Source organism: Anser anser (genome assembly GCF_964211835.1).
Source record: "Anser anser genome assembly, chromosome: 10".
NCBI lineage: Eukaryota > Metazoa > Chordata > Aves > Anseriformes > Anatidae > Anser > Anser anser.
In genome coordinates this window covers 20454787-20471953 of record NC_139730.1, presented here as the reverse complement: position 1 = coordinate 20471953, position 17167 = coordinate 20454787, and the positions used below count along the sequence as shown (strand labels likewise).

Below are 17167 nucleotides of genomic sequence, written 5' to 3'. Positions count from 1 at the left end.
GAGGAGAGGAGATTCAATTGCATTCTACAGATGTGTGTTAAATTGCAGAGAGCAATTTTAAAACCTGTTCAGTAGCTCTCCAAAGGGGCTGGCCCTCTGCCAAGGCTGGGAGTATGTTTTTGACCATCCCTGTCTGCGAGTGCACCTGGCTCTGTTGGGTCCTGTGACAACCAGGGATGCAGGAAGAGCCTGTGTAACTCTGTGGTGGGAGAGTTTCATGCTGCTAATGCAGAAATAGCAGTAATAGTGCTCAGCAGATAAATGCAGTGGAAAAAGAAAGCTAAGAATCATTGCTCACAAAGATATTCAGCGATACATATGGACAAGAAACGTGGATTTTTATCATAAAAATCATTGTTTATGTCCTATTCTGGAGTCATGATCCTCCCAACCATGTAATATTATATTTTTTCCCAGTTCCTCAGTCATGGTCTTGTGCACTATAACAATCTCATTTGAGACACTTGCCAGTAAATCCAAAGGGTCTCTGAACCATCTTCATGTTAAAGAGCCAGATCAATCCACTGAGTAGTTCACTGACAAATAAAAGAAAAAAATTGTAGAAGACTGTGCCTATATCTGCTCACTGCTTTTTGAACTTTGTCAAGTCACGTATCTCAGTGTGCTTAACTTTCCTACATGACAATTTTATTTCTATAACATAGAACTTCAAGACAAAAAGATGTAAAGAAGAAACAAACCCCAAAGTTTTAAAGTATATTCAGATGTACACTGCAGGAGCAGTTTAAAGGGGAACATAAATAGGATTTCTGTTTGGTAATCCAGCACAGCCTTCCTTTTAGTGTTTTTGTTTTGTTTTGTTTTGTTTTGTTTTGTTTTGTTTTTAATGCATGAAGTTTCTGCAAACAGTTTGCAGAACTGAGTTTTCTGAATTGGCTGAAGTCTTTGACTACCTTTGCTTTATCCCCTCACACAGAGACAGAGATGAAAGAGAAAGAGACCTTGATAACCATAATGAAAACCCTGATTGATTTAGTGAAGATGATGGTTAAATATGGAACAATCACACCAGAAGAAGGAGTTTCCTATCTGGGTGAGAGTACATACTTTTTGCAACAGTATTGTTTATTAATGCTATGTTCTCACTCTACCAACAGTAATGATTATATCATCATCTCCTTTGCTCTTATGAGTCTTGTTTCAGACTTCACTCAAAATGTTAAAGCTGTACTTCTAAATGATTGATCATTCATTATAGCAATGTTGAAATCCATACTGCTTTAATATTTCCATGTAATGAGGGAAAGGTTATTTATCAGATATGCATTTAGAGGTTTATTCCACCTTCACACTTGTGAAACGCAATTGATTTTAATTGGTGTTATGTCAGAGGAAGGTTAGCATTTCACTCAGTTATATTCAGGTGGATCAGGTGCCTGAATTTCCAAAAGGAATCCAACACTTCAGCACCTCTAATGTGTAATCTGTAAATAGCTAGAATAGACAGGACCTAGTGCTGTGGACCAAATTTTACCAAGTAAAACTCTCTCCATCTATGGAAAGCATTACATGTGGGCACAGGAGTAGCTTTTGAAGCTGTCTTTCCTGGATCCATTTTAGAATCTGTGTAAAATTTTAAAATTGTATGTTTTTTGTAATTTTTTTTAATGTAATTAGAATTTGCAAAATTGTTACAATTTCCTGAAGAGGGATTTTGGAACAGCTGGGCTTGGTTTGTCTTTGTTTTGTTTTCTCACCAACCTCTCTTTCTGTCTTTTGCAAAATTTTATAGTAAATGTTGATAGCCTTTCTAGTTAAACAAGCAGAGCTACAGAAGAAGGGTACATCTGCATAAGCTCTCTACAACTCTTATTTTTCTAAAGTATTTCTGTTCTAGGCTAGCCTGATAATTTTTTGTTTACATCAGGGCAATTTCTCAGCTTAATAAATCAGCCTGTCACAGAGTTAGGACTGGCAACGATCTTTCATGACTTCTGTAGATTTGTTTGATATGAATGGTTGAAGGTACGTGATTGATGCTACTGTAACTGTATGGATTGATTACCAATTACTTGGCTGCAAAAAATCCAGGGACTCATGATTCACATTCAGTGCATGATTGTACCTCCCCTCTAAAGAATTCAATATATCTCTGACCAATATTGTCCCTTCATTTTCATTGAGAAGTCCTTGAGTTTTGGAAGATTTGGACATTTGATGCGATACCTGCCTGCCTGTGTGTTTAAGGAAAGATTCACATAATTACATGGTTGATTACAAATGCTGTGATTTCAGTGTCATTCTACAAATTAAGATAACATGACTTGCGTAGATATTGTCCTCACTGACGGTGTTATGCCAAAACTTAATAGGTTAAATTCATCCCTGACGTAACGTTGCTCAGATAATGGAGTTACACTAGGGATGCATTTTTGCCTGCTAATATTCAGGGCATTTATTCACATTGGCTTTACTTTGAATAAATAAATACCGTTACTGTGGAAACAAATTGCTATGATGACACAGTACAGAAGGCAGGGATTAGGTTAAGAATTTGAGAGGTCTGATTTAGTCCAGACTTAAAGTAAGGCTACCGATGTAGCCAGACTCTGCCTTGCAAATTAGTGATTTATGGAGAGGTAGATTTTGTACTCCATCAAAGCAACTTACTGTAGTGGAAAAAGCTTTCTCATAGGTCTCACGTTGCTTCTGTGGTGTTCTTTTTTTAGACTTGCTGTTGAGAAACGACTGTAAAACTGACCTTCATTTATTGAGTTAATATTCTCAAATATTCAAGATCAGCAAACAAAGGAGAAACTTAGCTTCTTGCAGCATCCATAACCATGGCAGCAGTTTTATTGCCACCCTTATTTAACTAAAAGTTACAATATAATATACCCAGTACTACATGAATAGGTACAGTGTTGCTCAATGCAGTCTAGGCTATGGGAATGACGCACTGCTGTGTTCATTTGCAGCAGATGAAGGAATTAGAATAAATTTCTGTCAGAGAGAAGAAATAATTACAAAAAAAAGGCAGCTTTTAATTGTTCCTTCAGTCCAGAATTAGTGAGCAGATCCCATGCTACTTGGCAGAAATTACCTGCTGGGTCTGGGCAAATGGAAGTATACCCTTTTTCTGTTTTATTACAGTAGGAAACTACATAAATTACTTTTCATCACTCTGTGGGTGAAGCCATGCGTAAGCTATGTCCCTGAATTATATATTCAAAATAATAAATCATTTACTGAATCAATTCACAAGCTTTTGTGCCTCTCACACAGAGACAGTAAATTGGAATTCATATACCAGTAACAGCTGGCTCGGGATTTGGAAACCACAGCATTATGTCATCATCATTGTATCCTACTCCAGGGGAAAATATCTTGCTGCTGCAGTGAATGATGTTGTTAGGTTTAGCTTTAAGTTACAAAAGATCTAGCTGCAGTGTGGTGCAAGAAAAACACACAAGCATCCACATACAAATGCAAGGGAAAGGAAGTTCATGTTTTAATACACATATTCAGTATTATGTAGGACATATTTAAAAGCTTTTCATATGCTAAATAAAATCTGTAACACAAAACACAGAAAGCAAAAAAGCAATTTATCCAGTAAAAGTACTGCCTGTCTTTTTACAGTATGTATTCAGAAGGTACAGCTCTGGAAGCATTAAAGAGAGGCTGTAACAAACCGATACAAGATGTGCGTTCAGTCAAAAAGCATTGTATTTGATAATTACCCTGCTGATGGAGGACTGCTGCTATCTTCTATCACTTTTAGCTATGGATGATGTATTTTGATGTACTGGGAGCAAATTCTTCAGTGGAATAAAAGCCCCATGATACATTTCTAGACTGTTCAGAGGCTTTCAGAAATCCTTCTAGAAAGCCTTTCTGCCCTCTAAAGACTGAAAGTTGCTTTAAAATCTCTTTTTGCAATGAAAAGAATGGACAAATGGTGGTACAGAAGTCATAAGGTAATCAGTCATAGGACATGGGACCACAGCTGCACAAGTGGCTTGTGAATTAGATCCAACTGCGCTATCAATTTATTCACCTATGGGCTGCTTCTCAGGATCCAGAAAATGCTACCCAAATAGCTGAGCTCTTCTTGCTTTCCCCAGCCTGCTAGATGAACAGGCTGTTATCACTGCACAGGTTGAGCATTGGGAGGGAATTAGGACAGTTATTGAAACAATGATTGCTGTTGGCAAGGGTGCAGTGACAGAGTGGACTGAAAGAGCTGGAATCTCTCCACATAATGACCGGCAGAAAGCAGCAAGAAGCTTTCAAAGAAGTTGTGACCGATTCAGCATAAATTATTTCATTATTCATGGCAGTCATACTGTTTCTGTTGCATAAATAGCTGATGCTGAATTTCCCATGCAGAACTGAAAAGGACTATATCCTTCATGGTGCTGAGTGCCTTGAGGGAACAGGAAATGCTGTTCAAGCCATAGTAAAACTCACTTTGATATCAGCAGAGCAGAATAAGGAATGCATTGCAAACATCCTTACGCTGTTTGAATATTACTTTGTGATTAATATTGCACTTGCCTTCATTTTCCTTTTCTGTCTGATGAGTAGTGTCATGGTGAAGCTTCCTCTTACAGCTTCTCTGTCAGAACCATCAATCATAGGGCAGGTTAAGTGTTAAGGAAACGCTTCATCTAAACTGCATAGCAAAGAGGATTTTTTTGTGTGCTGAGTGAGTTTTCCTGAACGTCAGTCTGTTTTCTAGCTAATTTTAAAATGAAAGCATATCAGTCCACTACCATCCTAGTAAAAGCTCTGTTTATAGTAAATGCATAAAGAAAACTAATTTTGTAATACACTGATGTTAATAATATTGTTGTCAGCTTAGAAGCAGAAACAAATGGTTTCTGCCAGTTTCTTCAAATACATTTGTAAATCATCTCCCACTAGTAAGACCAAAATAACAAGTGATTTTTATAACTATTCGAGGAAATATTTGTAATTAGACACTAGTGGACCAAAACAAAAACAGAGCTTTCAGAAATGACAAACAAATTCTTAAGAGGCACCAATGGGTATGTCTGAATTCTCTTACACAGCACAGTGATTATATTCTGCTACAGTACTCTGCTTACAAGAGTAGGTTTGTAGCAAAGTTATCCATTGCCACCCCAAGCAAATGAAAGTTGTATTATCCAATGAACTGTTACCCTAGAAACGCAAATCAGTTATGTGAACATTGTATTCTTGTGTGTTCTCATTTATTGACTAGTGCACGTAGCACCAAATTTTGCCATCAGTACTTCTTTATCTCACGTGTATGTATAAGTTTCACCTTGATACTGTATATAATGCATATTTTATTACATCTTATGATTGAGGTTGGCTGGGGTTTTTTCAGTTTCTAAATCAGAGCTTCTATGTCTTCCACAACTGAATGATATTGTTAAACAGAAAGGCAAAGAAGTGGGAAGAAAATTAAGTTTAAGCATTCTGGAGATTTGTTCTCTCTGAGGGGGATCCCACTTTTCACCTCCTTGTAGGAGAGCATTTAGCTTAGTGTAGCCAGTGTACAACACATGGCCCTCAGCAGAGTGGTTTGGGAGCAAAGCCCCCTTAAATTAGGAGGGAAAATAGAGAGATTGCTCCAGCTCATCAGTATGCAGTGTTTGAGTCACAGCCGCCTCCTTCCCTAGACCAAACCAAAGCCACCTCTCATCCGCCTCCCTTTGGCTCTGACTCACTGTCAGAATCCACTCTCTCCCCCGCGGCTGAGTAGGAGATTGTGTTGGTTAGAAATGGACACGAACAGATGTCTCTATTTACCTCTTCTACCCCCTTGTCATTTGTTTCCATGGGCAATTCAAAAGGAGACTACAAACTGCAGGATGCACTAGCGCTAGGGAGATGGTCCCTTGGTGAGCTATCGCCTAGGTATACACACAGTCATTACTTTGGTCCTTTTTTAAATGTTACTGTTGCGGCATTGTTTTACTTTCGTATTCTCTTTGAGCCAGACTGAGGCTGCATGACAAAATTCTAGGGGAAGCAGAAGAAGCGCTAAGTCCCCTGTGCTGCTTTTACCATGCCCCTCTCTGCTAAGGAATATGGACTAGCTGTTCAGTCTCACATTCATACTTGGTACCCTTCACAGCTCCACCTCTGATGAAGGCAGAGAGCTGCAATTTCTCCAGTGTAGGCCAGTGCATACTAGACACAATCTGGCCTTTTCCTAGGAGACAGGAGGATTCATTCGAATACTGTGACTAATCCCTAAAGTTCTCGTCAGCACAGATGCTCCAGGCCAAAGGTCTGATCCTGATATTTGTTTAGATACGCAAGAACAGGCACTGAGTCAAGAGTATGAGGCAAAGAGCAGATCACAGCACCGACTGGCATCATCTCTCCCCTACTCACTGTCTCCAAAAGCAAATGCTGCCTGATACAGACTGTGTGATTTCAAAAGGGGTCAGGGAAGGTGTGGCTAATCCAGTGCCAGAGGCTGCAAGTGGTATATAGACAGCAGCATGAGGAATTTTTGTTCTTTCCTTCATTTTGAGCTGAAAGGTGAAGTGCACTGACTATTTCGTACAGGAAACCATTCAGGCATACTTTCTTTTTCTTTTTTTTAAATGTCCTTTTTCTCAAAGACCTCTTTGTTTATACCGTTGGTTTTCTTCATCAGCATTAAAATCTTTAATCAATTTTAATCAAATTCTTTAATCAAATCTATCTGAATTTCCCTTTGGTGATTTTCCTTCTCCAGTATTACTTTATCATATGACTGATGCACACAGCTACCGGTGGGAGTTATTTAATTTTAGGCAGCTCTATTTTTTCTGAGATTTGCTTTGTATCTGATGAACTAAGGTGACACAGATGGCAGTACACTGCTTTAAGAAACTACACTGTTCTTAGGAAAATCAAGGACTCTCATACATCTGAACAGTAGAAATTAGGAGCATCTCAGATTAGGGCAGTGGGCCAAATACTGAGGAGCAGCAGTGATGATGTGAAGGGTATGTGAACAGTTAAATACAAGATGAATTTGCATGGCGGTAAGATGAAAGAGTGTGGAAAGAGTGTGCCAAGGTCTAGCAAGTCTAGCAAGTGTGCTGACCACAGACCCTGTTTCAGCTTTAAAGCTTTTCTTTCAGTAGCTTCATCCCATGCCTCATCCATTTCTGTCACATGGTACTCTGTGTTTGCACAAACACATGAATGTTTTTCTGCCCTCACCATTTTGATCATCTTCTATTTTCCCCCATTCGTACTCTCACTACGTAGTTAAAAAAATGGGTAGCGATGATATCAAAAGTCTACTAACCTCAGAGTAATTGAAAAGCAGAACCACCACTCACTACGGCGAGTCATTATGGGCATCACTTAAGGGTGACAGCTTATGTGAGAACATAGTATTTCCAGTATCCATAGGATCTAATTTTTTTCAGCTACCTTTCTGAGGGAGATTCAGTAGTTTTAGTATTATTGTTTGTTTCTCCCACCACATTACATGGCTATCAAATCATGTGTAGAGGTCTGTAAACTAAAAAGAATATATTGCAGTTAATTCCTTTGCTTAATTGCTATCTAACCTTTAAATTTGCAGCTAGTTCTTGCAAATATTTTGCCTCTTCTTCCATTTCCCTTCACTGCCTCCTCTATTCTTTCCAGCTGGATAGTTTGTGAGAAATCTGTTTCCTGGTGGTGTCTCTGTTGACAAATAAGGATATTGCCCAAATCCTGAAAATCTAGGTTTTGCATCCTACCAAATGGTTTGTGCTTCTAAAGAAAAGAGGGCAACATTTTCCTTTTTTTTCCTCACTGTATTTAATATCTACATTTATAAAAATACTTTCCTAATTTAGTACCTCTCTGATGACAGCTGAGCACTTAGATCATAAGCTATGATTTGAGATGATGATGTGGGTGTCAGGTGAAGAGGGTGTCACTGAACTTTCAAAACTAAACTCCATCCCACTCCTGCAGTAGAGGCGTCTGCATGCTGCTTTAATCCCAAACCTTTTTATGCTTATAAAGTACATTTTATCAAAATACTAAAAAATGTGTGTGTAGGCTTTGTGGCAACCTCAGAATGGGAAAGGTGTTAGGAAAAGATGGTACCACACAGCTCTAGGAGACCCGGAGTAATACAAAGGAAATGCCTCTAGAATATTGAAAGGATAAATCCGAGAAACAGACTGTGAGGCAGGGAATTAAATAAAGACAATTAAGGAGATTTGGCCAGAGCTTTGCTCACCTCAAAACATACGTATCTAATTTTGTTTTACTTTTTCAATTGCCTTTCATCTGATTGCCAAGTGATACTGCTGCTGTTTTATTTCAAATCACTCTGACCATCTTCCTGTAACCCATTTACAAGTGATGCCACTACCTGGGGTTTGTCACCTGACACATCGTTTCTCATGGCAGCATTAGGCTTCAGACACACCATCATGACAAATCAGTCAAAAGGGGGGATTCAAAATGAAAATGCCATATCTTGACAGGTAAGGCAGTAAGTTGGAAAGGAACAGGAGAGTTGCAGGGCAAATTTGTAAGGTTCAATGTATGAACATTTTTACCCTTGCCGTGTTTCTTAGCAATTCTTTAAGGAGCCATCATGGTATTTTATTTACGTGCTTTTTCTAGCATTTTACATGACTTATGGGTATAGTTTAAAAGGATTATTTAAGCTGACAAAGATCATAATTAATAAAGGAATATCCAGGACAAGTGAGTTCAGACTACATTGTAGAAAGCACCCATTTATGATTTGGTTGGGTTTCCTTTCAAAATAATTGTGGATTTTGTTCCCATTTGCTGTAAATTCATTTGGGGGGGGGGTCATCTGAGAGTCTACTTCTCTGATGCTTAGAAAGCTCATTCTAATTAAATTTAGTCAGGGCCATTTGGTGCCATTTGCTTTTGTGTCAACATTATCATCCACACTCAACACCTCATTTCCCACTTCGATGTTTACCCCTTTCCGTGTTTATGGAGGGCAATTTTATCTTCTATCAGCCTTCATTTTGTCAGGCTAACAAGGCAAGCTTTGCTCTTTTCTGATAAATACACTCCTCATTTCTCTTATCATTCTGACAGATTTCCTTCAGTTTAATAATTTTTTTCTTAATTAGGGGTCATCACATTCAAAATGTGACATCAGTATTTGGTACACTAGCATTAAGATTTCCATGATTCTACCAGAAATACCTCACTGACACCTGCTAGGATTATATATTCTCTATAGCTACCTCTCACTCATACCTCACTGTCATCTTTGATAACTGAAATGCTGTATCTGGAGCTTTTTCCTCATTTGATTCTCCTAGATTGTAAGTTACAGCAGAGCCGTTTTCTTAGATTCACTATTATTATGTGACCTGAATGTCCTTTGAAACATCCATCGCTGGTCACAGCTGAAGAAAATATACTGATCAGATGAACCACGGGCCTCACCCAGAACAGCAGCTTCTCATATTTCTGACTAGCAATGAGAAAGATTAAGATAGGAGGTAACTAAAGGTCGAAGTCTGCTTTTCTCTACATTGGCGAAAATCAACAGGATATTGACAGTTCTTGTTCCCTCATGTAAGCTAAAAAGACAATTTGCCCAAAGAATTAGGCAGGTGTGCTAGTCCTGACAGAACAGTCACAAATGAACACTGATATGTCCTGGGTTTTGTCACAGATGAAAAAAGGCCTTGCAAATTCTCTAGGATCACCTACTGCAGGAGACAGAAGAACCCTGGGAGATTTACTAGCAGTCATCAGCAAAAAGCTATTCATCTGAAGCTGCTGTACTGCGTGAACTCATTAAGTAAACTCATTTTTTAGCTGTGCTTAAGACTGATTTTGGCTACCGTGATGGTCCTTTTTCCTCCCTTAATAAACAGCCTTTCTAGCAGGCCTTTCTGCAGAAGTTTAATGATGTGAAATCTCAGCATCAGTCAATTTGACAAGGATAGAATGTGAAACTGCCTCCTGGGCACAATACAATTATGCAGATAAAAGAGTCTTTGCAGGACAATTTCCAAGAGTCCAGAAAACACCATGAATCTATCTATGGAGAAGGGTCCTTGTCAGGGTTCCATTACCAATTCCATTAAATACTCAAATGGTAATACTCAGAAACTAGTACATTAGTTTCTGCCTCTATAATAAGAACAAAGTCATTTAATTTGTAATATTTTTTTCACATAATATCTTTTTCCATGGATTTAAAGGGTGTATCCACAGTACATTCTCACAGAGTAAAGATAAGCATTCTGCTTTTATGTGCTTCAGATTTCCGGATACCCAACTTGAAAAACTTCAGTTTCATAAGTGCTGGGAATTTGCATTTTCAGATGCAGTCAACAGGATCTATCGTTGTGCAGCGCCTGTAGAAATTGGGCCTAGGGCCTCTGAATGCCTACCCAAAATAGGAGCCCTCTTGAAAAATGAATGCTTCAGTGAGTCATTTGAGATCAAAGAGGAAGTTAGAAAGTGAGGCAAGGCAGAAACCAGATCTTCTGACTCCTGGTGTCTGGTTCTAATGATTAGATTATACTGCTCCTCAGAAAGCCAGCCGCCAGAGGAGTGACCTATTTTACCAACATAGGTCACTTCCATTAGCTCGGTAGTTATTATTCTGTTGTTTTAATTAGTGCCATTTCAAATAAGTGGCCAGCTCCGTGGAAAGGTTATTGCCTTTCTGAACTTTTACTCTGTAAAAAATATGTTGCTAGGGAAACGATACCAGAAAAGTAATCAATTCTTGTTAGCCCTCCAAATCCTACATTCAGCTGCTTAGCTGCTGGCCGGGCACATCTCAGTTCAGGAGATGACTCACTCCATTAGTGTAACTCAGAGCAAACATTGCTCAGCCATGGCCTAGCCACATTTGACAAGTACAAACATGTTTTGAAACAATACCAGCTGTTAAAGGCATTAATTCTGAAGGGGGTAGAAAAAAAGGTATAAATCCTCTTCAAGAAGAGTAGGGATTCTCTTGTAAAATTCTCTTTATTATATACATAGGTGCACCAGATGATCCCATAAACATGAAAAGCTTACACTGCTAACACTTCTCTGTCACACTGAAAATACAGCTGCTTATGAAATCTTGAGATTCACATTGATGTACCATCCAGCCATCAGGATAGCTTCAGTACTTCTCCTGTAAAATGTAGTCCTTATTAAAAGGCCTTTCATATAAACTTGTCCATATCTTTACTGTTGAAATAAGACTTTGAAAATAGAGTATAGTTGTTATTATACTCAGTTTGAATTTGGTAACAAAGCTTGGACCATTAGTGGCCAATATTGCTATACTATTGTACTTCATATGCAGATGTAGCTGTTCAATTCATGTGGCTGGAGAAAAACACATACTGCCATGTTACTGTGCTTGACAAAGTAGTAATCTATATTAGTACTCATATACTGAACTAAACCAACATTGTTAGCCAAATCAAAAGACTCAGAAACTGTAGAATTTCTGATTTGTAGAAGTAAGCAAATAACAGAGGAGCACAAATCCTATTGCCTTCAGTAGTACCTGCTGGGTGTGGGTATATCAACTCTTAAACTCTTTTGGGACAGAGCATGAAAGGCACTTAAGAATCAATGCGCTTACATATGTGTGGCATTTTAAGCATTTGAATACCCCTATGTATTTTAACATACTATTTTACACTTAAAATTAAGCCTGATTTAATAGAGTTTGCTGGGATAAAGCCTAACATCAGTGACATTTTTGCATTTGCATGAATTAGTGAGGGAGAATAATGTATTCACTTGAATTTACAAAGGGTTTTTAAGTGAATATATTTACATGGTTAACACCAGATTAATACTCTGTTTTCATTAAGATGTTTTTAATGAAGCACGGAGTTCTTAGCTGTGTAACCTTATCCAAAAAACTGTGCCTCTTGCAACAGAGAAATCCTTATATTCCTGCCAGAGTGCTAGTATGGTACTGATTCAGGATAAATAATAGAATCTTAAGCTCGGCTGAAAGGAATGTTTACAGTCTTTTCAATAAGCTCTGGATCAAGTGATAAGTGAGGCATCAGTACCACCACTATAATACTAGCTCATTTCTTCTCTTCATCAGTGTGTCTGATCCAGTTCGTAACCCAGCCCAGACCTGCTTAGGGCATAGGACAAGGTCAAGAATCAAATTAAAATGATATGTACCAAATGAAAAGAGTTCTACCGTGACCCTCCCACCCCCCCCCCACCCCCAAAAAAAAAAAAGAAAAAAAAAAAAGAAAAAAAAGTATGTGATGGAGAATTGACAGATTGCAGTCAGGCAGGTTACTGATAAAAACTGCTTACACTTCAGTTTTATGTAAATAAGAAAATATAGATGATCCAGGCAGACAGGATTATGTTGTTTCTCATCAGATGGCAGGCAGAATTGCTTATGGTGATCTGCCATGAAGAGAAGTGTGCTTGCTGAAAAACTAATCTTTAGGTTTCAGTGCTGAGCATCTTTCTGATTGAAAAATTTGCTTTCTAGCTGATAGATAAAATGTTGGCCTAACATGTAAGACATTATCTAAAATATTTACTACCCTTACATTATCTATTTGAAGGCATTGGCGTCCATCAGTGCTGGTCAATCTTTAAGCACTGCCTCCTAAAAGCACAAGATCAGGCGATTCCAAAATATCGGAAGTCAGGCAAGTGGGGCAGAAGGCCGGCCTGGCTGACCAGGGATCTTCTACTGGAGCTTAGGCGAAAAAAGAAAGTGTAGGGCTGCTGGAAGGAGGGTCAGGCGACGAGGAAGGAATGCAGGGATGCTGTTTGTGTTTGTAGGGAGAAAATTCATGTGGCCAAAGCCCAACTAGAGTTGAAGCTGGCCATGTCTGTGAGAGACAATAAAAAAAGTTTTTTTTAGATATGTGAACAGAAAAAGGAGAACCAAAGAAAACATAGGTCCGCTACTTGATGGGGAAGGTCTCCTCACAGACAATGACATAGGCAAAGCAGAGACGTTTAATGCCTTCTTCGCCTCTGTCTTCAACACTGATGATGGGCTTCAGGACCCAGGGTGCCCTGAGCTGGAGGACCATGACGGTGGGAATGACAAGCTCCCAACCGACCCTGAACATGTGCGGGATTTGCTGCTCCACCTGGATCCATACAAGTCCATGGGTCCGGATGGGATTCATCCCAGGGTGCTTAAAGAGCTGGCTGACATCATCGCAGGACCTCTCTCAATTATTTTTCAACGATCTTGGGAATCTGGAGAGGTCCCAGTAGACTGGAAGCTGGCAAATGTTGTGCCAATTTTCAAGAAGGGTAAGAAAGAAGACCCTAGCAATTACAGGCCTGTCAGTGTCACGTCAGTGCCTGGTAAAACTATGGAGAAGATGATCCTTGAAGTTATTGAGGCACACCTGGGGGACAATGCAGTCATTGGTCCCAGCCAACATGGGTTCATGAGGGGTAGGTCCTGCCTAACAAATTTAATTTCCTTTTATGATAAGATCACCCATCTAGTTGACCAAGGGAAACCAGCTGATGTGATCTTTTTGGACTTCAGCAAAGCTTTTGACACGGTTTCCCATAGGATCCTACTGGACAAAATGTCCAGCATACAGCTAAACAAAACCATCATACGATGGGTGAGCAATTGGCTGATGGGCAGGGCTCAAAGGGTTGTGGTTAATGGGGCCACATCTGGCTGGCGGATGGTCACTAGTGGGGTCCCTCAAGGCTCCATTTTAGGGCCAGTCCTCTTCAATGTCTTTATAAATGATTTGGATGTAGGACTAGAAGGTGTTTTGAGCAAATTTGCCGACGACACCAAACTTGGAGGAGTTGTGGACTCGGATGAGGGTGGAAAGGCCTTGCAGAGAGATCTGGACAGATTGGAGAGCTGGGCGATCACCAACCACATGAAGTTTAACAAAGGCAAGTGCCGGGTCCTGCACCTGGGACAGGGCAACCCTGGCTATACGTACAGACTGGGCGATGAGACGCTGGGGAGCAGCCCCGCAGAGAGGGATCTGGGGATTGTAGTTGACAGCAAGCTGAACATGAGCCAGCAGTGTGCCCTGGCAGCCAGGAGGGCCAACCATATCCTGGGGTGCATCAAGCATGGCATCGCTAGTCGGTCAAGGGAAGTGATTGTCCCACTCTGCGCTGGTGCGGCCTCACCTCAAGTACTGTGTGCAGCTCTGGGCACCACAGTACAAAAAGGACATTAAACTGTTGGAGAGTGTCCAGAAGAGGGCTACGAAGATGGTGAAGGGCCTAGAGGGGAAGACATATGAGGAGCGGCTGAGGTCACTTGGCCTGTTCAGCCTGGAGAAGAGGAGGCTGAGGGGGGACCTCATCGCAGTCTGCAACTTCCCTGCAAGGGGGAGTGGAGGGGCAGGGGACCTATTTTCCATAATCACCAGTAATAGGACCCGCGGTAACGGTGTTAAGCTGAGGCAGGGGAAGTTTAGGCTGGACATCAGGAAGAGGTTCTTCACCGAGAGGGTGGTCGCACACTGGAACAGGCTCCCCAGTGAAGTAGTCACTGTACCAAGCCTGCCTGAATTTAAGAAGCGATTGGACTGTGCACTTAGTCATATGGTCTAAGATTTTGGGTAGACCTGTGCGGTTCCAAGAGTTGGACTTGATGATCCTTATGGGTCCCTTTCGACTCGGGATATTCTATGATTCTATGATTCTATTCTGCCACAGTTATCACATTTGATACTGAGTATTTCAGCTGTTTATATAAAGGGAGCATTGAGAATTCAAAACCAAGTCTTGCAAAAATATACAACCAACTAGTTGACATCTATCAAATTTTGGATCCATGTTTAACCGAACCTTGAAATAAAAAACAATAAAACAGAAGAAAATTCTGCACCATATCTATAACATGACTAAGAAAATTGTACGATGTATTTGTGGATATCTATTAAGCGTTGTAGCAAAACAAGGGTTTTTTTCCCACATAAGGATACAATTATTGTATCTGAAAAATCCATCTTGATGAAAAGGTTGCTTTTAGTTTTAAATGAGATAAGAGTTAAACCCTAAAATTTGCATAGAAAATCATTTGCTAGATTTGTAGAGCTGTATACATTGCCACTGCAGTCTACTGCATTTTCAGATAGATGCTTGACCTCAGCAAATTAAAAAAAATTGTTTTAATTAATTCAGTTTAAGTATATATTTAATCTAAAAATCATTTAATACTTTTTTTTTTGCATTTATTTTCCAGTGAAACTGTACAAAATACAGACAGATAAGCAGTTTGGGAGAATATTGTCCTACCAGGATGAAGTACATATTTCATAGTCTTGTTGTTAAACCCTTCCATTGTTTTCACCAGAGTAAATTGCTACAGATACTGTTATCTATATTTTGTGACTTATACGATTTAAATAATTAGAACCTATATCCACGCTCTATCCACATTCTCTATTTTTACTCTATCTGTGCTTATTGGCCCTATTTGGTACTGCTATTACCATGACTTAGTATTTTTTTCTCACTTAAGATTGATCGAGATTTAGTGTTGACTCTGCATTATATCTTCAGAGACGAGGATGAAGACAGTTCTTTTAGAATTCCACTCACCGCTCAAACTGGTGTTGTGGAGAATATAGTATAGATTCTGTATCATATCTCTTGAAGAATAACTAGAATTTGGTTTTGTTTTGCCTTGATTTCTAGAAAACCTAGATACAATGATAGCTGTGCAGACAAAGAAGAAGCTTGAGAATCCTTCCACTGAAACCAAAACAAAGCTACCAGCAGGTACTTATTCTATATTTATCTCACCTGGAAATCCATATTTAATAATAATTTTTTAACCTATCCAGTTAAAGCAGGTTAATTGTATTAGAAATGTATTAGAAGAGGGACTGCTAGCTAAAGATATTGATCCCTCAAGGACCTGTAGCCAAAGCTTGAATGTCTAAATGTACAAGAAGAGATGAGTTTTTACTTAATTGGCCAGTATTTGAGAAGTATATTCACTTGACTGTCCTTTTCAGAGCAGTGCAAATGTTACTCATATACAACAGCAAGCCATTTGAATGCTTTTTAAGGCTTAGGTTAAAAAATCACCTTGTCAACTTTGGATCTGGTGAATGGCAAATTTCCTCTCCCCCCCCCTTTTTTTTTTCTGCACAAAAAAACGTACACTTATAAATTATATATTATTGTATTTTAATTACCTGTATTCACCTACTGTTTGTAAGAGCAGAAACAGACATTCCTGTTTCCAGGGGTCTGGGGTAGAGATGACCTTTAGAAACCAATTTGATACAGTCTCCAATGAGTTTCTTCCTCAGTCATCAGTCAAAATGTTTTACTTCTTAGAGATCATACTGACATAATTTAGAAGTGCTTTTGGAACACAGGATACAAAATTGCTCTTATTATTATTTCCTTAGACAAGAGTAGTGAAGAAGCAGACAGTACAAAGGAAGAAGCAGCTAAAATGGAAAAGGAATATGAAATCTCAAAGGACTCCACAAAAAATGAAGAACAAAATGCAGCAGGAAACAGTGAAGAGCCCAGAGGTATAAAATAGCCATTGCTTTTGCTACACACCTATGCCTTGAGTGATTAGAATCCTTTACTATGTTTGGTCTTATTTTTCCATTGTGCTAGCATAAATATATTCATTTTATATAGTTACTAGGAGTCAACACACAATAGTTTGATTCAGAAGCGTATTTAATTATTTGCTTACTTTTAAACATATAGAAACCATAGCCCATGCCGAATAAGGCCATAACCCTTCAAAGAGTTCGTAGCCCCTTTTGAGAGCAATATGAAAAGCATTTTAGTACAGTAGTGCAAAGAGATTTTGTTTCTTTGCATTTGTAGCTTTTCAGTAAAATCAGATCATCAAGTTATCAATGGTTACAGTACAGAGCTCCAGGCTCAGGCATATATTTTGACGGAGTTAGTTCCATAGTCTAGATGTACCTCCAGAGTAAGTTCTTGCTCCTGTACTCAAAAACCTTCTTCATCATCAATTTATTGACCAGACTTGGTGAATTTCCTTAGGAAGAGATGTGTAGAGAGAATATTTGTCAGGTAATTAATTCTAAACTTGCAAAGTAGTATGCATGTTAGGGCAGAAACCTTTCAGTGGGTTCTTACTGCTAAATATCCAGCATAAACATCTATGTTTTGTAGTTATTTGTTAAAAAAAAAAGGCATACAACCTGCTTTGCACTGATGCTGTTTTAATCTAATCCGTTTTTGTATG

General features: G+C 39.1%; 1 protein-coding gene across 2 annotated transcripts in view; it reads left to right on the top strand.

Moving 5' to 3' along the window:
• Positions 1-17167, top strand: part of SCG3 (secretogranin III) — a 29249-nt gene that overhangs the window by 5961 nt on the left and 6121 nt on the right. For both annotated transcript variants that reach the window (XM_083850044.1, XM_083850045.1), the window contains exons 8-10: positions 938-1054; positions 15616-15699; positions 16341-16469. In XM_083850044.1, the coding sequence (XP_083706170.1) occupies positions 938-1054; positions 15616-15699; positions 16341-16469 (330 nt within the window). The remainder of the gene's footprint in view (positions 1-937; positions 1055-15615; positions 15700-16340; positions 16470-17167) is intronic.